The sequence below is a fragment of the Mchenga conophoros genome, linkage group LG13 (assembly GCF_057382185.1).
Source record: "Mchenga conophoros isolate Kocher_MC1m ecotype Shallow Benthic linkage group LG13, M_conophoros_male_GT1.1, whole genome shotgun sequence".
Lineage (NCBI taxonomy): Eukaryota > Metazoa > Chordata > Actinopteri > Cichliformes > Cichlidae > Mchenga > Mchenga conophoros.
Window position 1 is genome coordinate 17988540 of NC_140538.1, and position 22765 is coordinate 18011304.

The following is a 22765-nucleotide window of genomic DNA, read 5'->3' on the forward strand; positions in this document are numbered from 1 at the left end:
TGAGGATCTTCATCAGATTTGCTGGGTTGTTCAACACAGCCTGAACTCTACTGGGCAAGCTTTCTTTTAATTTATTTAAGTATTCTCCAGGAATAGTTCTCCAGGCTTTTTGAAGGACATTGAAAACTCTTCTTTGGAGGTTGGCTGCCTTTTGTTCTGTTCTCTGTCAAGATGCTCTCACACTGATGCATTAATACTGAGGTGTGCGATTTTTGTTTTCATGTTCAAAATGAAGCCCTTGACAATCAGATGCTTTTCAGATGGTTTTGCATGGTGGATCCCTGGCTTGTCTCTTGATATAAGTTTTCTATGCTTGAATGAGCCATAACATCCTGTACTGGACTTAAAATGAAGTGAAAAAGGAACCAATGTCCAAAGACAAGCTTTGAAACACTGTCAGAAAACCCAAAGACCATTTGGGCAATTGAGTGAGAGATGCAAATGCTAGCAAAACAGCCAATAGCAGCAGATTTAAAAAAAAGTTGGATGTCCAAATTAAACTGTCATTTTCACCATAGAAGATCTCAATAGCATGCATAGTCAGAGGCTGGCCAAGATGCACATAAAACGTGTGGCTGAAGCTACAATAGTCAAACATTACAATCAGTTTTGTTAAGTGTGTTCAATAAAAACGTACTACCATAATGACAATACTGTCACAATTCACATACTGTGCAAGTAACTTCATAGTGTATACAATGTACTAGACGGAAGTTTCGAAATGGATACACAGTGTGAAGTCTGAAGCTAGCTTCACTGAAGTCTGTGCTGTCATTATTTACTTAGTGTCAGACAAACCACAGTCAAGAAATCAGGATGTCTACCACTGATGGCACAGAAACCTTCTGATGAAGATGAGTTGCCATGGGGACTGCTGCCAAGCGGGAGCCCAAACAGTCCTCTAAGGAAGAGAGAGAGTCCTAGCACACTGAGGCAGGTCATTCATCAGAAGAGACAAAGAGAAGGAAACAACAAGACCAGCTTGAAGCATTAACAGCCTGCCAGATGCACACACACATGCATGCATGCATGCAAAGACGCCTACACAGCACAGTATTATACAAACACAAACGGTCACGAGGAGAGAAACCCCCCCCCCACACACATTCAACTCAGTCTTTCACGCAGTCATACACAAAAAGTCAAAAGTCAAAAGAGTTAATTTGCTTGCTTTATGGCACAAGAAGTCTTGGAACACTGGAGCAAGTTTACAAGCCAATCAATCTGAAGCAAATGAAAAGGGGAAAATAGTGTATATGTGCTGAATGGTAACAAAGTCAAAACAAGTGGGAAAACTGTGACAGAGAGATGATTTATAGGCTTAATGATAGTGCACTTTATTCAAGATTTCCTACCCTAAATAATTCTTTATTTTCACTCTGAGCTACTGTTCCCTAAGCATCAAGCAATCAACAAACACAAAACACAGCATCTCTCCAACACAAACACAGAAGAAGCAGCTTTGCATCAACACATATCTGAAGCGGCTCTTTTATCTACAGTCAGAGCCACAGAAAGGACGTAATCCCTTGTGTATGCATACCATCCACACACAGAGATCTAATTATAGTGTTATTCTCTGAGTGTTTGTGTCTAATTAGTGTTATTTACATTTTCCCTCAGTTTTCTTTCTCTTGTGTGTGCACATTTGCCTGTGTGTCTCAGTGAATGTGTGTGTGTGTGCGTTTGGTGTTTGTGTATATTAGAGTACCCGTTGCCAGGCATTAACGTTAAATTGAAGGATGTAAAAAAGCTTCTTAAAGACGGATGAGACACACCCCCTTTTTCAAACCTTTGCCAGGGTTTCCTCAGCTCCCCTGTAGTGCAGGTACTACCACACCCTTCCCACATCCCTCCACCTCCCTCATCTTTCCTGGGGAGTTATACAAGAGAAAACCTTCCCTGATTATCTCCTTAACCCACAACATAATACAAAAAGTTGGTCATTATCGAACGCGACACCCCCTCTAAACAAACCTGTGTTGCTGTCCCAAGCAAATACGCTTGCTCAAAAACCTCAAAATACCCTTTTGTCTCCTCCTCCCCCAGTCACCCATCGTCAGCCTAAACCAGATGCTATTCCCTGGGGCCAGCTATCAGACCAATTGCTCTACACGCCCCCGACTCTACTCACCTATGCCACTTTTTTCCCTCCATCCTGCGGTCCTTCCTTCCTCCTGCTCTCCCACTGCGAAAGCACACTAATTACAAACATGGATGAGTAGATTACAGATCTGAAGCGCAGTGGAAGTGGGATAAGGAGTAGTCAAGGGTGGTGAGAGCGGGGCAACAGGTCGTTAACAGTGATGAATGCAACTCTATTTTCACTGTTATTGTTCAGTGATGTTCTGCGCAGCGCCTCTCACCTCCGAGCCACTGTTCCCATGCCTTCTTGTCGGGGTCATCCATCACAGGAAGCTTTAACTAACTCCGTCTCTCCCTAATCATCTCTAATCAATTCCAATTATCTTTCCTATTTCCCCCATGCATCAGTGTCTCCAGGATCTCTGAGGCATGGCAAAAGATAGGAGGCAGTGTAGCAGGGCTCTGTATAAAGAGTTTGGCTCTCACAAGAGAAAGTACGCAGCTCTTGAAAATCCACCTGTGCAGTTTTCTGTTTTTAAAATGAACCAAGACACATTATACACCTTAAACCTATTAGCTTTGACGCTCAAGCACAAGATAAAATTCAGTTATTTCTAAATGCTAAATATTTCTTTCTTTTACGGTAGACTTTACTAGAGCTCTTTAAAAATGTGTTCTAGCAAGAGCACTTGGATTAATTCATCTTCCCTTTGTAGAGCAAACTCATTACCCCGTTAACGTAATGACTCCATGGGATCAAGTGTTTAAAAACTTCCCACAAAACAACACTACACTGCTCATTTAACCAACACCCTTTTATTAACCCGGTAGCTTTTCCTCTAAAGTTTAATGAGAGCGACAATCTCATCTGCTATCCCTCGCTCCTCTACCCCCTTTTGCCCTTCGTTCTGTTTGTCCTCTCAGCAGGGTGTCTAAGACAAATGGCCACTTTGTTATACAAGCTTTCCTTAAAACCCTCACTCTAGAATGAGCAAAGAGAATAATAAAAAAAAGAGTAGAGCAAAAAAGACAGCAAGAGCGTAAAAGTATAAAAAAGCAGAAGGGGAGCAATTAATCCTGCTTCCAAGAGAAGAGAAACCATCTGGGTTTGTGCTACACCTGAGGGCAGCGGGCTTTCACATTAACCTCTTTTGTTGGGATCATAAAGGCAGACCCTAACAAGCCCCAGTGAGCTCTTTGAGCAAGTGCAAAGACTCGCACACAAATACATACGCAACCACAGACTCTCTTTGTCTATTGAGCTCTCTCCCTCTCTTTCTCTGTCGTCCTCAGACACACACATAAATGCACACATGACATAGCAGTGAAAGTCTTCCTCTGGGAGATGAGGACCTTTTAAGTCCATTAAAAGCTGCTGGCGGGAGCGAGACGAGGCTGTAACCCAACCGCATCCGACTGCAACCAGAACCCATGGTGTGGTCGGGAACACTGCTCAGGAGTTGAGAAACACCTTAGGAAAAAAATATCTTTGTCTTCTACTGCTGCTCCTGATCCCACGCTACTAGCCCAAATTTTTTTTAACAAGGACTACAAGTCTTTCACAAAGTAGTATCTGTCAGTCAAGCACTGGCACCATAAAGATTGAATTATTGCTGATTCCTTGGCCTTGGATTTGTTTTAACTGTTAAAAAATGCCAGGCACTTTCACACCTGAAAAGCCTCAAGGTCAATTACTGTTCTCTTCTGTCTAACCAAGGATAAAGAACAAATGAGTGTATACACAGACACATAGCGAATCGATTAAGCAATGTTAAACAAAGTCTCACTCTCCAGAACATGGCTGAGAACCCAGTGATAGGTTTAGAATAATGACCATGAAGTTAGACTGGATGTGTTAGCACAATCATTTGGCTGCTGGCTACGCCAGCTGCTCCAGATGGACCAATCACACTGGTTCAAGGCCATCCGCTGGTCTGAGAAGCCTTGGTCTGCTCTTAGTCTACTAGACACACAACTCAGTGCTGCTCAGTGTGAGCAAACAACAAGACAACCAGCCTTGTACCAAAAGAGGAGGCCTTAAATTCCCAGCGGCTGGTTTGGGCATAATGATAGGTGACGTGGGGAAATAGTTGCAAGGAAGCGACAGATAGATTCAAGATGGTGTTAAACATCAAACGCAAGATAAACAGATGGAGGGCTAAGGCTAGGATCATGGGTTAGTAGTATCACTATGAGTATAGAAGGAAGGGAAATGGCTTTTCCATGTCCCACTGTTTCATTATTCCCAGATGCTCCAGGTAATCTGAACGCGAATAATAGGGGCTCCAATGATCAGTTAGCAACAGGGACACTGATTATACCAAAGAAAGAAAATGAAACATAGAGCCTCTTTGTAGATGGGAATAAAAGTTAAGCATTACTGTGGGATCGTCTCGCTGCATGAGGTGCATAAGTGGAAGGATGTGTGGGTGTGTGACTGAATGGGACCGGTCTTAACAAGAAGCAAACGAAAGTGTGCTCCACCTTCACCATTCATATGATGAAGGTGGAGCATGCTGGCGGACTCGCATGACATAAAACAATCTCATTAAGTAACAAAGCCATCCTTTCACCTGGACTTAGGTTCACAGTCTAATTTGTCCCTTAGCTCCAGTCTGATCAAATCTCTGTCACCCCTGGATCCTCTTGCAGACAGTCTGAAGCCCTTTTCAGACACGGGATACGTAACATTGCTGGCTTCATCCAGCTCTTAAACTGGTGCCATTCTGTCATTCAGACACTTTTATGTTATTTTTCAGACAAACCCACACAATGAGACAGCCAAAGTACAACCACGAATTTTTCCATATGTGCAAAAGAGCTGTTACACTTGTGGCAGCAAGCATTGTCGGCATAGTGACTTTAATTTGGAATGCTAAGTTATCTTTGCCATTTAAAAGAGCAGGATCTGTGCTGTGAGCTGCAGAAGCTGACCCACAAAAGACCGTTCTTCCGGATTAGGAATTTCAAAACTGCGTCACAAACAAATTGCAAATTAATGTGCAAGTTATTACTGCTTACAAATCCATTAATGTAGATATGAAGCCAACTAGTTTAGATGTCCATTCTTCTCACCCAGTTCATTTTGCCTTACGGTCAACAAGAAAGAGTTCTGATGTGTATTTCACCAAGTGCAACTGAAATATATTTGTACTTTAATTGTGTTTATACCTAATCAAACCAAAGCCAGAATTCACCAGACCTGCCTAACTGAGCCATCTTTGGTGGTTTGCATAGTGTGCGCTGACAGAGAGGAAGAGGTAAATTAATAAAAAAGCGAATGTACTTACAGTCGAGACAGGCCAGGGTTCTTCTGAAACAGCAACTCAGGAAGCTGCTGCAGTTGATTACGGTTCAGCCGCCTGCAGCAAGGAAAACGTATGATCAACCAGTGATTGTGCGTGTGTGTCTATGCATGTGTGTCCTTGAATGTGTAGGCTGTGAATAATTTCTTCTAGCTGCCGTAGAATCGGCTTAGCCACAGGCTATTGTGTTTCAGTGTGCTCTGCATGTCACATAAATATCCAACTGAAAGTTCGGGGGAATTAAAACTGCTGGTCAGAGACAGTGCCGTAAATTATCGCTACACAGTTAAATTACTTTGTTTTGCCTTGCAAAATAGCATTCTGTTGACTTTCCCAGAACAACAAAATAGCAACATTTCAATTTTTTTAAAAGTGAATCATATCCATTCAGTTATAGGAACACTAAAACATTTTATTCGGGACGATCTATTGGAAAAAAGATGTTTCTAAATAAAATTAAGAGGAATGGATGAGCTTATTCAAGCCCAAGGACACACTGAGAGGAGTGGTGGTTGGCAAGAGACTCCACGTCAAACAGCTAACATCTAAGACTGGCAGGCTTTATGCAAATACAACAATTAAGTCAATGGAGAACAGACTGTTGCTAATCTGTTGAAAACCACAACTCTCTCCTTTTTGAATGGCCCATTTGAGGCCCATGGGAGCGAATGAGAGGACTGTGGCACAGAGACGCTGCAAATGTGAGGCCACTGCCATGCCTTCAGACAAATTCAGACAGATGTTAGGACTTGTGCCACACACTGTATACACTGAGAAGAGTGTTCGGCCAGCTGAGAGGGAGATTTAGTGCATAATGGACATTAATGGTCTGCTGCTGCTTCGTTCACACTGAACTGTACCTGCTGGTGGGTTAGTGGCTTTTAAACATTAAAGAAACGAGCCACTCAATTTCCACATTGGTCTGGCACATGGAAATGTCTACCCAATGTTTGGGATCTGTTGAATATGGAGGAGGAGGAGGAAAGGCAAGCTGTGCGTGGTCTCAAGTTTGGTAACACAGACTGTTAATGTGGGTTTCAGATCAGGGGAAAGTCTTTTATAAGTTAACCACTATGTCTGCATTACGGCGTGGTCCATAAAGTCATCTGCTGTGCAGGTTTCCATGTGGCTAGCACTATTGATTTACTAATGAGCGGGTTAAGGAGTGGTTGATTGCGTTTGTCTGTGTGTTTTCCCGGCGAGTTTACAAGCTGTCAAGGAGTCCTGGTGCTGTCCAGATGAGCCAGGGTCTGCGGTGGGGGAGGCCTTTTAAGCCCACATATCCCACTGAGGGCATTCCTGTCAGGCAGAGCTAATAAAAATACTCGCAGCCCACACCGTACCCTCTTAGCACCATCCAACCACAATGAAAGGCCAAGATAGTGCCACACACTTGATTTCGCAAGATTTTATGTATCATTCCTGTTAGTCTCATTACCCCCAACAAATACAGAGAGTGAAAACACATGAGAATAAGGGTGGGATTTTCATTTCAAGTTTAAGTGTGTTCAGGCTATCTAAAGACAACCATTGGTCATACTCACAGTCTTTCCAGCTCCTTCATGTCATCAAAGGCCCCACGCTCAATCACAGTAATCTGATTCTCCACCAGCTGCCTGCAGAAAAGAAGGGAACGAGAAGTTACGTCACGTCAACGTCTGTAGGGGGTCACTCTGGCTTTAGAATTGTGTAATGGGCTTGGTTTTAGGGTTTAGGGGGCAAGGGATTTTGCAGTATGTACAGTATTTATATATTCAAGTAGGGTGCAGTATATTCAACACTTCTCTTCCACATACACACAAACACACAGAGGGCAGTGGTGTGGACTGAGGGGCACTGGGAATCTTGGCAAAAGGAGGAGGGATAGCAGCCAGGAAAGTTTCCAAGGTGGTTCAGAAAGTGTGTGTCTGGTGCTCTAGTGTGGTCCACTGAGTGTAGTAGCTGGGTGGAGAAGAGACGAAAAGTAGGCAGGGGGTCAGAAAGTGTGAGGTGAGCTCCAAGTTTTTGACATCTGACTGAATCAAGGGAAAGTGGGATGTGCGTGTGTGTGCGTGCGCCTGTGAAACAGCATAGCTGTACCATATCAGAGTTTTTAGGCACCACATCAAGGCTATTAGACATAAACAAGCAAACATGGATGCACACAAACACAGAATCCATGCACACAAGTTGCAACACATCCCTTCCTCAAGTACAATGCCAAAGCTAAGACACAAAAAAGGGGCTTAGATAGTTTTGGAGTGTTACAATAACACAAAATCAGGAAGGAGAGAAAAGTGTCCAGCAGCTTTAGAAGCAACAAGCGCTCTCCTTCATTACATACACAACTGTTCTGTGTTGAAGGTAACCTCTCATGTCTCCTGTGAGGCCATGGCGCACTGCAACTCAGCAATCTGGGCTTCCTCCCCATCGAATATAAATGCTAATCACTTTTCACACTCCATAAACATGGAGAGAAACGTGCAATTCATCTCAGATCTCTTTCTCATGAATTTAGATGGAAGCGGAAAAAACTGTGATGAGTACTTTTGAATTGAGAAAACTTTTTTTTTCTTTTTTTTAAGGCAACCTGCAGGTACATAACCTTCAATTTCTCTGATCTCTTTTGCTATCTACTTTTTGTTGATTGTTCCTTTATTACTCAGTACGCATTTCATCACAGAACAGAGACACACTGCAGATTTTGAAGAGCCAAGCACTCGGATAGGTGGATGTAAATCAGCTGTGTTGATTTTAGACTGACAGAAGAGATGGCAGCTCAGTGTAAAGATAAACCTCTGCTCCTGTTCTTGCTCCTTCTGAGGGCAGGATCAGAGGTCAACCTGCTGTTGCCCCACAAAGCCAACATATGTAGATACTTGTTTTTTAGTTTACAACTTTCATTGTACCAGCATTTTGTTTATCATACTTCATGTATATGGAAGGAAATCCTGTGTGTGTGTGTGTGTGTGTGTGTGTGTCTGTGTGTGTATGTATATGTGCCTTACTGTGGCAGTGAGAGTGGATCACAAGCTTAACAGCAAGGGAAGTTCTGTTTTTGGTAGCCCTGCAAGTTGTTTCCTTCTTACGTGCTAGAAGCAAGCTGTCGACACGAAGGCATTTAACCTCCACATGAGGGTAGGAGGTGGTGCAGAAAAAGGGGCATGCTTAGGAAGACAACAAGGGACGAGAAACGTTGGGACCAGGAGGGAAAAAATGGACAGGGGGGATGGGCGAGTAACCATGAGGATTGAAAACAGTCAGACTTTGCAGGGTAATAGGAATTATGCTGAGATCATGTTACATTTAAAACATGTTCGGGTCTACGGCGCTTCCCCTTTAGCAGCGTTTTTAACACCTATAGCAGTGCTCACCAGTTTGTGTGCACATACACACAGAGAAACTTTTATAACTACTTTATTACCCGAAGTCACAAGTGCTGTTTAATTTCACAGGAGAGGGAATTGATGACTTCACCTGAATGTGTTAGCTGTGTTGAGAGCCCATTTAGAACTGGCGCTTGTGTGCACATTACATGCTGATGTGAGGGAACAGAGGGCAAGTGAGCATGTGTGTGTCTAAGGGACGGTAAAGTGCAACTACAACAGGCAGAATACAGTGAGAGAGAAGGCCATTACATCAGTGGTTGCAGTCACTCAGGAGCTTAATGTACTTTGGAGTAGGACTCTTGATGAATGCATTGCCACTTCAGTGGGTTTATGCTAATATCAGCAGAAAGTCAGTATAGCTGCAAACTGCTAGGGTAGATACAATTCAGATATGCATGGCTAGATAAACTCAGCCACCAACATGCTCCACAGATACTCCTACTGTACAAACAATTCATTACTGCCCATAAACAGAAGGTGAGTACTTACAAAACTCTGAGGTACTTCAGTCCAGCAAAGTCACTCTTAGTGATTCGTGTGAGGTTATTCCCATTCAGCTCCCTGCAAAGAGAAGGATGCAAACAAAAATTAATAATTACATTTTACCTCTGAAACTATTCAATAACAGCTTAATGAGCGCATAGCAGCATAGAGGCTGTCACACTTGAGGGATTAAAACAACTGCACACTTCTGACAAAAGTGACACACACACACACACACACACACACACACACACACACACACACAGTGCACTTAGTTTTTTGCTAAAACATAATCCTGGTATAATAAATGTTGAGAACTTCTTTAAAAGCTAGTGTTTTTTTGTTGGAAATCAAGGAGGCTCAAGGTGCTAAAAGGAAGTTCAAGCTAAGTTCCAACTCTACTGGGAGATATTAAGACGTCCTTTAAAGCCACATTTGAGCTGCCTGTTTGTCTTTCTGTTCCAGCCTCCTCCAACCAAACACCGCCCCCCACCCCTTCCCTCTCTGTCTGCCATGTCCTTCTACAATCGGTGGGGATTAGCAGGAGCCAGCACAGGGGATTTGGGTAGGGCCACAAGGCCAGAAAGCTAAGTGCTTTGGGTATAATGGGAGCAGTTCCCTGCTGGGAGCTGGCCATTGCTGCAAATAAACAGGAAATCAAGTAATTGAAGAAGTGATTTGAATTTTAGGTTTGTTTTCAAGTCCTAACCAGATGAACTTGACTCCGACACCCAAGGTTGTTTGGTGGATTTGTTGACCTCTGGTTTGTGTAAATGTAAGATTTACTTTAAACCTCAATAGTAGATTGTATTCTCCTGACAGAGGGAAAAACAAAGCAGGCAAAGCAAATCATATAAGCCTCGAAGGCACTGAGAGTAATCAAAACACACACTTTGTGTGTTCTATTAACTTTCTGAGCATTATGTGTCCACCCTACACTGACCCCCAGGCACTCCTTCGCAAAGTAAAACCAAAAAACTAGTTCCAAATCTACACCGAAACCACTGCTCTCCCTTCCTCAGCAACTCTCTCGCTCTCTCGTCTAATGACCACTCGAGGGACCGTAGTGCTATGCGGTATGAACGAGAACGGTCATTATAGACAGATGGTGGATGTGTGTGCGTGTATACACAGGTGCATCGACAAGCGAAGCGACAGGACCACAGGAAAATAAATAATGGACTGGGCTTCGTTAGCCTGGGCTCTGATACACACACATGTGGAGCTCATTACAGGTGCTTACGAGGATACGCGCATACACCCACACACATGCCTTTTTGGATTTCCAGTGTCTTATCTTCAGGGTGGTCATCGCTGATGAAACCCTGACAACATTAAAAAAGAAAGACTAAGAGACAAAGATTTGGGGGTTATTAAAGAGAGGGGTGACAGAACAAATATATGGAAAACAAATGCTTTTTCCGTTTAGCAATGATGTTTTGTTTTGTTATATAAACAGAAGCCTGTCAAATATCTGCATGTAAGCTGTTATACAACACCATTTCAAAATCTTTTTATATTGTTTGATATTGGGTGGCTGCACTAAATTAACTCTTTCTGGAAACATCTTCAAATGCTGCAGTATCCCGCAGGAAGAGCCATCTTAAAGGACACACCTGTTCAGCAAAGCAGTGACATTTAGGCAATGCTCAAATGCCACCACCAGGCTATAGTGTTTAGTCAGGATAAATCCATGGATTCATACTGTTTATGACATAGGCTGACCTTTATGATTGACATTTTGAAAACATCAAGCAATTTTTTACAAAGTCCTTGAAATTGCTCCAATGACAGTCAGGTCTTTTAAAGTTGTCCCGACATTAATCTTTCCACCTTAGCTCATCTTCTTCAAGGACAGATGACTTATTGATGCCGTATTGACACAATCCTTGACAGTTCAGTGCCACACTGAGCTGTAAGATTGCATATTTCTTGCATTGTCCTAAGCATGAATTTCAAAAATATATGTACTGGGCAGTGTGTGTGGCTGATTTTTGGATGTCCGGTTGATGTAAAGAATTCTGGCATTCCCATCCATTTCTGTTTAAGGAGGGAGTAGCTATGGTATGTAAAAGAAAGAAAAACACATAAAGAACAGCGGTATACAAACGGTCACATTGTTCAGATCTACAAAAAGATTGCAGAATACGCCCTGCACACGTGATTAAGCCATGCCTCTGGATTCAGCATTGCTTGTCTCTGTGTTTATTCCACATCTAAATAATGGCACAGTATGCCAAAGTCAGATTTAGTGCCAGTTCAAGCAAAAGTCTGCTGTTTATTAGCTACAGTATCAGTCATTGCTGTTTCCTTTGTTTTCCAATCAAAGAGAGCTAAGCAATGGCTTTTGGCACTGCAGCAAAGGCATATTAACTCCCTCCATATACAGATGTTTTCTGATACTGACTTTGTGCGGGATTTCACATTACAGTACCGCAGTATTACTTTAGAGGCTGAAAATTATTAGGTATCAGACTGAGCTCCTATAGTAAAAAGATTTCCACTTCCCAGTCTCAGTCAAATCCATTCCACCCTCTGGAAATTCTGTAAGAATTCCCAATGCTGACACACTTCCTGAGGAGAAACCGGATTTATGACATCACAATCTAATCCGTCTTCATCTTCTGTCCCAAGCAGATTGATGCCTGAGAGTATTTCCTGGTGCACCTTCCCTGGGGTGGACATGTGGCAGCTATGCTCCATTGCCCTGTATCTCTATAAATTCAAAGAAGCTTGAAACACTGCTACAATGCTGAAAAACTCATTACGTTTATATCTGCCAGCTGCTGGGGTCCCTCTTCTGAGCCTTTTTCTGACCTGTTTCAAATTGAACCACATTATGTGAAATGATACTCCAAGTCAGAGAATAAGCAAGCACAGTGGCTCACTGAAGTTTTCACACAGATTGATCCACATGTGCTCTTTTTCTTACACACATATACAACTACAATTTCAATATATGAGACCAAAGAATGCATTGAACCACTCCCACTGACGTGTATATGAACAGCACCACTGGGACAGGCAATTGTGTTCAGATCAGAGCCAAATCACAACTAAATGGTCACAGGAGAAACTACTGTTGGCTGCAGAGATTTTCAGCAGCAGAATCGATTTGTGCCAGAAACTTTTCAAATCAAAAACAAACATAGAACCACTGGCTAGCAAATGAGTCATTATGATGAGACAGTTACTTAAAACAAAGCAGGATAAGGCAAACAACTCAATTTAGAGTTCCCACATCTCACAGGTTTTGTTAATCATTCCATTCAGAAACCATATTACTGCTACTAGAGTTGTTAAAAAAAAATACTCAGATACAAATCACTACTGAAAAGGATAAGACGATCATTTGCAGCAGTGTTAATACCAGCAGCGCCTTGTTTGCCTCCTCCAGCTGACACACAACTTCACACAGTACTGCAGAATGGCAGGCACACAGCCCCTCCTGCCAATAACACCTGTTCACATGACTTTGACACTTTGACAAATTTCAAGAGGTCAGAGGTCATGCCAACAACATTCTCGTGTTTTTAAAAGTTATTATAAATGTTAATCTAGCCAGTACCCATGTTAATGCTACCTGTTAAACTATTAGCAATTATCTGATTAGCCACATTAGCCATCTGTCGTCATTAAGCTAGCAGCTAGCAACTATGTGGAGGCTAGCTTACAAATGAGTTCTGCCCATCTGTATTGTTAATAGACTGTTCATTTAGCTAGATAACACAATTATTTATGTCACCAGAAAAACCAGCACTACCTCACAGAGCCTAAAAATAGTCTCTCTTTTTTTCACCACCTAAGAGAATCTTAATTTTTTTTTTATCAGGCAGCTTAGAAATATTGTTGTCATTGATGTTATTGTTTTTATTGTTTCAAATTTTTTTTTTTTTTTTAAAAGCCCCTTAGTTTTTATGACAAAAAAATAAGACGCTTTGTCTTATTTTTTTTTCTCCAATCCTTTTAAAAATAGTATCTAATATTTTCCTGTGAGTCGGTATTGAGTTTGACAATCCCAACTGCCACACTTCGGCTCATTTTGTTTTAGTTTTCATCAATTTCAGTGTTAGTTTTAGTCATATTGTGGGGATTTTTTTTAAATTCAGAAAAAAATATTGTAATATTAACACAGACATCCAGCAGACATCCAAGTAAAAAAAAAAATTAAATCAAGCCTTGACAAGCATGTTGTGAGGAAAAATTTGACCAAATTGAAGGTTTTTCATTCACATTTTTTTATTTGAATTAAAACTTTATTTATTTTTTATTATTTTAATTACGTTTTTTTCAAACTACATAATTTTATTTGTTTTTCCTTTTTTCACACCTACTATTAGTTGTTAATACGGTTCAGTTCACTATAATAATCTCAGTCCCATTCCTGGTTTTACTGAGGAGAGTCTGAGGAAGCTGGTTCATTTTAACAGTTGTATATTTACAGGCACAAATTTTACTAACAGGCTGCAAAAAATTATGCAGCAGGCTAGCAAAAGTATTTCCGCAAATGTAAACTGCAGTCATTCTGTATCGCTGCTGTAAGCGCCACAGGACCATTTGTCCTGGACAGCTTTAGCCTGGCAGGGAGGACAGAAGCCAGCTGATTGAGGATTGGTGGCATAGCACTGTCCAAACTCCTCTTGTGGAAACAATCTGATGAACACAAGCTTGACGTCCCACAGCCTAAAATGTGAATGCTCATTAACCACAATCACACACTGATGATGCTCTTTGACCAGACCGCTGAGCACACATCCTAATGAATGAACAGGTTGAGAAGCTGTGAAGAAGCAAAGCATTCCTCCTCCCGCAGACTTGGCAGCATATGGGCTTGACAGCCGTAAAACACGCAGGTGGAGACAGCAGGGGAAGAAAGACAGTCACTGTGAGACAGAAAAAGGAGAAAACTACTCTGACGGCGTTGTTAGCTGTCGAAAACCGACAGTGTGAAGCAGTGTGGCAGAGGGTTGCTGTTAGCCATGGGAGCTGTGAAGAGCTGACGGGCTGTCTGGGAAATGTCAGTGGAGAAATGAGGCCTAAATGGCTGGAAGACTACAAGAAGAAAGTGACCTACATACTAGATGGTCAAACGGGGTACGTAACCAGTTGACTGAGCACACAACAGTCTCATACTGAAAGACTGTGAGAATGAGAAGGAAAGGAAGAAAGACCACCATGACCAAAATAATACACTCTTAAACCCAACTGGAACACTTCTGTCCACAGTAAGAGGTCAGATTTCTGCTCAACTCAAAACATTCCCTCTATTGAAATGTGGCTTTCAGACAAGCAGTTAAGGCCTTTAACTGTACATTTTTGGTGAGTGTGTGTGTGTGTGTGTGTGTGTGTGTGTGTGTGTGTGTGTGTGTGTGTGTGTGTGTGTGTGTGTGTGTGTGTGTGTGTGAGTAATCGTGTAAGTCTGCCTGTGTGTGCAGTCAGCGCGTAAAGACCGTCTGAGTGTGTTTTCCTGGCTCCTGGGCTCCTCAAGGGCTATTTACAGTTTTCATTCTGCTCAGTCAGGCCCCAGGAGCAAGATTACTGATAGGAAAGTTAAACATCAAGCGTATCTCACACATGCATTGCCGTCATACACACACAGAAACACACACACAGCTCCTTCTCATAGCCTTGACCACAGTACGGTCTCCTGCATCCTGTCTTGCTACAGGTAAAAGTCAAGGACCCAAACCCAAACATTTGACTTTTGCTTCTCTTTTCTGGGCCTTCAGACAACAACAATACTCCTGGCAAGAAGATACTATGATGTTTTTTTTTTGTTTTTTTGGGGGGGGGGTGGGCGTTCAGAGCAGTTGCTGCTCTACGCAAAAATTTTACAGATGGAGAGAAAGACTGGGAGATGGAATTAAGGAGCCTGGGAAAAGACCAGGTCTGATCAAGCTTCTGATCAAACATAGATAACTTACGGCACTTTCTCATGCTGAATTGAATCAATTAAACATCTGTTCCAATGTGTGTTACGGCCACAGGCTGGAAAAGGAACACACACGGGGCTGTAGTAGAAGCAGAGACTGAAGGGTCTTTCATGGTTTGTACTGTAACCGTAGTTTGTTCAGTGACAGATTCTGAGGTTCTATTGTGGCTTTGCATGCCGTATGAAGGCTTTTAAGCTACACGAATGTGTACTTTGACTAGAAACTATGGATGAAACAGCTGCACAGCCACATCTATTATGTTTCATTTGTTCCAAACAGAAGACTGACAAGATGTTTGGCTCACAGATGTGCACTGACTGGTAATTTGATGGACGCAGCATATGTGTTTAAATCTGATGGCCTCGAAGAATAAAGACTTGCCATACGTATGACTCTCACCCCCGCAGAGCACACTGATATCAGCATTCCTCCAGCTCTTTGCAGAGGTTAGCCTATCAACAAACGGATAACCCCCACTGCAAAAACAGGGCCATTTTAAATATTTTCAAAAGAAAATCTATCATCATTTTGATCGTTTACTCGTTTCAGACAGTTACCAAAAGCTGACGGCTTGCAGCTGTGCAAATGTGAGGATTTTTCTTCAGTTCTCTGATATTTGATAGACAATAAAATGGAATAATAAATAAAATGAGAAAGAAACAGCGGTGAGTTGAAGCTCTAAATAACTTAGTGTCATATTTAATCTTAAAATATGAGTTCTAAAGGTGTGGATTCATTTTTTTATTTATTTTTAATAGATGCATTATTTATTGAGAATTATAAAATGAACAACTTGATAAATATCCGAGCTCTAATGTTGCGGTCCTGTGCCATATTGATCTAATTAGCGTGCAGACCAGTGCAGATGTCAAGCTCATGTGGAACACTGTCCATAATTTGCTCACAAGACTTCTCTCAAACAGAAGTGTCTCGAGCAGCGTGAAATGTGGATTATGAAGGCATATCCACAATATCAGCAGAGTGTTCACTGATGCGTGTTTTACACACGAACAGACATCACCCGCCCCTCCACTTTCCTGCTTCTTACTGGCTAGTCAGTAGGGTTAAAAGGGAAGATGGTCTTCTGAGAGATGAAAGGTGATCTAGGTGGATTTTCCAAATTTGATTTTCAAGGTCTTCTGAGAAACCAGCCGTTGTAGACAGCCATGCAGAGCAATCAGTAATGTACACTGTATATGTTAGGCTCGTGAAAAAGTGCATGCCTTGGTTTTGGTGTGTTTTCCTGATAGACACGTGCACTCAAGTTATATCGATAGGGTCATTTCCGAGCTCTCGCGGGCTCAATTAAACACTTCCACAGAGTAGCTGTACTCATTAGAAGAGTGGGCCGGTGGGCCTGCGGTGTGTATAGTAACACAGCTGGTGGCTTTGAGGCTTGCGAGTCAGTCATCGTACTCACACTTTCTACACATGTATGCAAAATGTAAAAAGGTGACTTATTGTTTATTAGAACAAAAACTGAAAGAGCACAGTGGAACTATAGCTTGCAAAACCTCATTTACATTACAGCTCACAAAATCCTCGCTCAAAAGGCAGCTATGAAGAGAGCAAGACAGAGAGAGAGAGAGAGAGAGAGAGGACATCCACCTCAGTGTTCAGTACGAGAGGAAAGACCACAGCTGTGTTACACAGGCAGTAAATTGAAATGACAGAGTCCCAGGCCTGTAATTTCACAATGCTCTGCTGTGCATAAACATTCTCTGAATGATCTTCATTCCAGGCATTATCACTCCTCATGGGATTACCAGCTATGAGGATGGATATATTAGACTGTAAAAAAGACCTGAATGAAATTCATTCTGCCTCAGGGCTAGACCTATTCTGCCCTGTATAGTAAATAACATAATCTAGTTTATTCATTCATTAGCTTTGTGGTTGAATTACATCTCTCTTAACTGCTCTGGTGTAGTAATCCTTTCATTAGTGATTACCACTTTAGTTACTGTGCCAGCCTTGGCTTCTTATCGTGCTTTCAATCCAACCCCCCAGCTCCACCCTTCACCCCCATTTCTTTGTCTTTTTCCATCTTGCGCTCTCCACTTTAGTCACACAGCCAGTGTTGGCAGGTAGTAGGCAGGCTGTGTTCAGTCTTGTCAGGGTAAATTATGGATCAGGTGGCCAGTGAGCTGTCAGTTGTACCAGCTATGTGGTGATGCCAGAAACACTACAGGCATTCCCTGGCACAGGCACACACGCCTACCACCTCCAACCCCAAAATGCATAGATGTGGTTATCAAAGCGACCGGGCTGCTCATCTTTAACCACTACTAATCCTCATGTGTTTTCATCTGGCTATCGCTTATTCTCTGCTTGTGTGCAACATACACACATGGAAGCACATGCTGTGGTTTATGCACAAACTAAAGCGAACATCAGATTTATCCAGGCTTGCACAACAGACACACAAACACACGCATATGGTGTGCAGCCTCCAACTCCTCTACTCTGGAGGGGCTCCAACATGCCCCCGCATCTCAGTACAAGGTATCTTCTGGCACAGAAAATACATAATCAGTGCACAGACGTTTTGCAGTTACACACACACACACACACACACACACACACACACACACACACACACACACACACACACACACACACACACACACACACACACACTCGCAAAAACACACACAACTCCTCCCCTTTTCCAAATCAACTCATTCACAGATGGGACACGCACTCGAACTAAAGAGCGGGGCTGTTAAGAAGACAAAACAAGGAGAGAGAAGAGTTTAATTTCATACCTGTCAAACAAAAAGCTTAACTAAGATCCTTTACTGTGCGCGAGCCAATTTAATCAGCATTACAGATGGAGATTTTCTCTCAGTGTTGCCTGATAAAAGGCCAAGAGAGAAGGGGAGGAGAGGCAAAGAAATAGACAGCGAGAGAGGATGGATGCAGAGAGAAAGCAGAGGGGGGAGGGAGCGGCCAGCGGCCCATACACGCCAGGGTGTAATTTTAACACGTGGAGCTCACAGTCTCATTACAGGCTTCGGTCTGAGGAGCGCAGGGGTCAGACCTGATCCAAACCCACAGTGACAAGTGCAAATGGGATTCTGCTGTCTGTCTCAACAGCCTACATACACACGCACAAACACTTTCTCCCAAAAGCAACCCCCTCCTCCTCTAACACATACACACAAACACACACTAAAGTATTGTATACATGAGAGCAAGTACACCCATTCACACAAATGCAGCACAAAACCAGCCTTACAAGGTAAAGTGCAGATTTTTGTATGACGTTAGCCTTTTCAGTTAGCCTCCTAACACTAATACTGCGTTCCCTTGTATTAAAGTTCAGCAGTTATATATACTGGAGCATCACACAATTAAAATCTTTATGATTCAAATTGATGAAAAGAAAGTGTCCGTTAGCATCGTTTGGTACAGACGAGGGCAACAAACCTCTGGGACAGTTACATAAACTTGACAAAGTCATTACTCATTCTTGACCCCAGCAGTGGCTGCACAAGTTCATTCAGATAAACACACATTTTCCCAATACATACACATAAATCTCGCTATGCACATGGGACCATCATGTGGGGCTGGTGCTGATTTTTGCAATCACCTTGATGAATCACCCTTTACAACAACCCTCAGAGGATTGTCTCTATTGTTAAGCAGAACCGCTCAACATGACCTAGACACACAGCTTATACATGCACACACGTAACCAGGGGGGGAGGCAACAACGCAGGAATAAGTTACACATGACCTTTAAGTACGTTGTGTTTAAAATGCAACGTCTTGAGTGAGATGCTACGGCGATAAAATGTGCTGCTGTACATGACCTATGAATGAACAAACAACTTTTAACACAAAAATACTCTTGAGCAGAGGGGCAGGGGCTCGTTCCAGTGTGAATGGCCGTTCATGTAAAAGGAAACCACAAAATAACCATGTTTCCTCTCCGCTTCACTGTTAAACCAGCATATGTACAAATGCAACCTGGTAACATGCAGAGCGTGAAGCAGGGGGGAAAAAAAAGGTGTTCTTAGAAATTAAATATGAAAACCATAAAATATGCAGCCGGCTCCCACTATGCCAACGCTGCCTCTGACACAGGCTTTCTCTCCTCTGTTCCCACAGCATGTTTTATTCAGCACTGATATTCTAAAAGCTGAAATAGAACAATCTATTTCCCCTTGCACTCCTCACTTCTGATTTGCCGATGAATATTTCAGAAGAATGTCAGAAAAGACAGAGAAACTCCACTCTGCGAGCCAGCATCCGCCTCATCTCTCCCGCCGTCTCCCATCCTCCCACCGTTTGACACGACAGCTACGTGATACTAGTGCAAGACTCGCCTAAGTAGCTGATTTGCTTAATTTTCTCCATGATTTAACAATTTGCGGAGTGCGCGTTGAGGAGCTGGAGAAGGGGAGACGGGAGAACGGGGAGAGGCAGAAAAAGTCAAAACTGCAATAGAGGTAAGAAAAGAGGCAAAGCGACACAGTGTGCCGCAGACTGGATGTCAAACCTTGTTCTTAAAGTTCAAGTCAGACTTTACTTTTTAAACTCTACATTTATATGAAAAAAGTGAAGAGAAAAGGGGATTTAAATGTATTTTAGCTTCAAACTTGAGGGAAAAAATGAAGCTACATGCTGCAAGTGTAAACAAATAAGTAAATTATGGACACATGTGAAAGGCACACATCTGCCTCTGGTCTTGCCAGTCCCTCATGCCTATTTATACCTGACTGGAATGCCAGTTAGTGACTGACTGCCTGAGTGACACACAGTCTCTCTCTGACATACACACACACACACACACATGCACACACACATACACGCAGCTTTACAGGCAGGGCTATTGTTCTGTTTCAGTCTAAGCAAAGTCGTGTGCACTACTACAATGTATCAAGGAAATAGAGGGGAACCAGTAAGAAACGAAGATATTAAAGCTTCTTTTATAAAAACACACACTCATGCGCCCACACAGAGAAGTAACTAAAGCAGAGATCGTACTCACAGTCTTTCAGTGTTGCGGGGGATATTCCTTGGCATGGTTTTGAGACCCAGTCCATGGCAGTCTACTGTGGTTCCGCTGCAGGTACACAGGGCTGGGCAGCCACTGGCATTGCCCACTATCAGGGCAGAGAGCATTGCCACCCACATCCAGAGTGGCTGCCTGGCCAACCTGCCCATGCCTGCCTCAAACCAGCTTTCTCTAATGGCCATATTCACCAGAACGACAACCTGCTCTTCTTTAACAAGCCCTTACTTCTCTGTGTGTCCACCTTCCCCTCTCTACGTCTGCTTCCAAGAGTCTTGTTACACCTTACAAGTCCACTAGAATAAATTCATATATTTGATGAATATGAACAAAAAAAAAAATTACACGTGAGAAATGCTAATATTTTCCTCTCTGCTGTAAAGCCATACAAATCCTTTTTTCTTCTTGTAGAATTCTTTTGATGCTGGTTTGATATCCACCACAGTTTGCAGATGTAAAAGAGAAAAAAGAAAAGAAAAGAAAAGAAAAATAAGCAGTTGTTTCTTATGTTCTCCTTGCAAACTCTTCTCCTCTCTCTTGTCTTTGTGGAGTTGGTGTGCTCTGGTCTGCACACGTCTGCGTCTCTGTCCTCCGCTCACTCAGTCCCGCTCTGCTCTGCTCGCCTGAAGAGAGAGGGAATAGGCAAAGAGAGGAAAGAAAAAAATGCCAGTCTCTCTCTCTTACACACACACACACACACACACACACACACACACACACACACACACACACACACACACACACACACACTAGTCATCCATCACAAGGATCTACAAATAGCAGAGCCCCCGACTCCACCCCTACCCCTCCTCTCCTCACCCACTCCTCTCCCTCCCCATGCAACACCCCCTCCAGAACCCTGCCTGAACTCACTCTCATTCCTGAGATCCCCTTTTCATTCCCTTGACTCTATTCACAATACAAATCTACACCAAGTATCTTTCTTTTTCATTTCTCACTCACTCCACTCCTTCTTTTCTCTCAGGTTTGCCTCCAGGCGAACCCCTAGAGAGAGAGAGAGAGACCTAACCTGCATGACACTGCATAACCCCTGCCTGAAGGGAGAGGCTGTGGGGAGACAGTGGTCTGTGTGTGTGCGTGCATGCGTGCATGCGTGTGTGTATCCAGTAGGGAAGAGAGGAATCAACACCTCGGTCCGGGGAGGCAAAAAGCCAGAATAAATAATCAGTTAGTGTGGGTCTTAACATGTACATCAAGCGTGGCCACACAGACAGAAGCAGCAGCAGCAGCAGCAGGGAACTGGAATAAAAGAAACAAAACACATATATTCAGTCTGCCTCCACAGATCATGAATCAAACACTATACTTTAAGCACAGCATAGCCACGGGAACAGAGAATATAATCTAATATATGCAAATGCAAAGGCAAACCACTAGAATCCCAATCTTACCTGCTCTGTTTTTTAAATTTGTCAGAGCAACTGGCACACAATCTGTCTCCCAATGCCAGGATCATACACTGGACTCAAAGCTAAAAAAATATATATGTATTTAAAATAGAAAAAAATACGTTAAAAAAACCCGATATGTGGCATACAGTGTGTGTGAGAAAGTGTTTGCCCCCTTCCCGATGTCCTAGTTTTTTGCATGTTTATTGCACGTAGATGTTTCAGATCATCAAAAACATTTTAAGGTTGCGCCACGGCATTTCAATCGGATTCAGGTCAGGACTTTGACTTGGCCAATCCAAAGTCTTCATTTTGTTTTTCTTAACCCATTCAGAGGTGGACTTGGTGATGTGTTTTGGATCATTGCCCTGCTGCAAAACCCAAATGCGCTTCTGCTTAAGGTCAGAAACAGATGGCTGAACATTCTCCTTCAGGTTGTTTTGGTAGAAAGCAGAAATCATGGTTCCATTTACTACAGCAAGTCTTCCAGGTCCTGAGGTAGCAAAACAGCCCCAGATCATCACACTTTTTTGGAAAATGTGAGACAAGCCTTTTTTTGGTCACCAGTGGTTTTCTCCTTGAACTCTCCTATGGATGCCATTTTTGCCCAGTCTCTTTCTTATTGTTGAATCATGAACTCTGACCTTAACTGAGACATGTGAACCCTGCCGTTCTTTAATGCTGTTCTGGGTTCTTTTCCAACCTCCTGGATGAGTCATCCATGTACTCTTGGAGTAATTTGGTAGGCTGGTCACTCCTAGGAAGTTTTACCCCTGTTCCAAATTTTCTCCATTTGTGTATAATGGTTCTCACTGTGGTTCACTGCAGCCCCAAAGTCTTAAGAATGGTGGTGTATTATTTAAGTGATTCCTTGATTCAGCACATCTGCCAATAATCAGGCCTGAGTGTGTTTAGTGACACTAAACACTAAAATCATCAATGAAATCACATTTAATTCCCGATTTAACTATATATGTAATTACTTTTTCACACAGGACCAAGTAGGTTTGGATAACCTTTCTCCCCTAATCAATAAAATCATTTAAAAGCTACATTTTGCATTTCCTCAGGTTATCTTTATCTAATATTAAAATTTGTTTGATGATCTGAAACATGTAAGTCTGACAAATATCCAAAAAACTAGAAAATCAAGAAG

At 42.5% G+C, this 22765-nt stretch overlaps 1 protein-coding gene across 4 annotated transcripts in view; it reads right to left on the reverse strand.

Annotated features, from left to right (window-relative positions):
• The window catches only part of slit1a (slit homolog 1a (Drosophila)), an 83934-nt gene extending 63039 nt beyond the window's left edge, over positions 1-20895 (reverse strand). For all 4 annotated transcript variants that reach the window (XM_085296887.1, XM_085296885.1, XM_085296886.1 and 1 more), the window contains exons 1-4: positions 20177-20895; positions 9248-9319; positions 6935-7006; positions 5376-5447 (exon numbers count right to left, since the gene is read on the reverse strand). In XM_085296887.1, the coding sequence (XP_085153013.1) occupies positions 5376-5447; positions 6935-7006; positions 9248-9319; positions 20177-20385 (425 nt within the window). In that variant the 5' untranslated portion in view covers positions 20386-20895. The remainder of the gene's footprint in view (positions 1-5375; positions 5448-6934; positions 7007-9247; positions 9320-20176) is intronic.
• Between the last annotated feature and the right edge of the window lie 1870 nt (positions 20896-22765).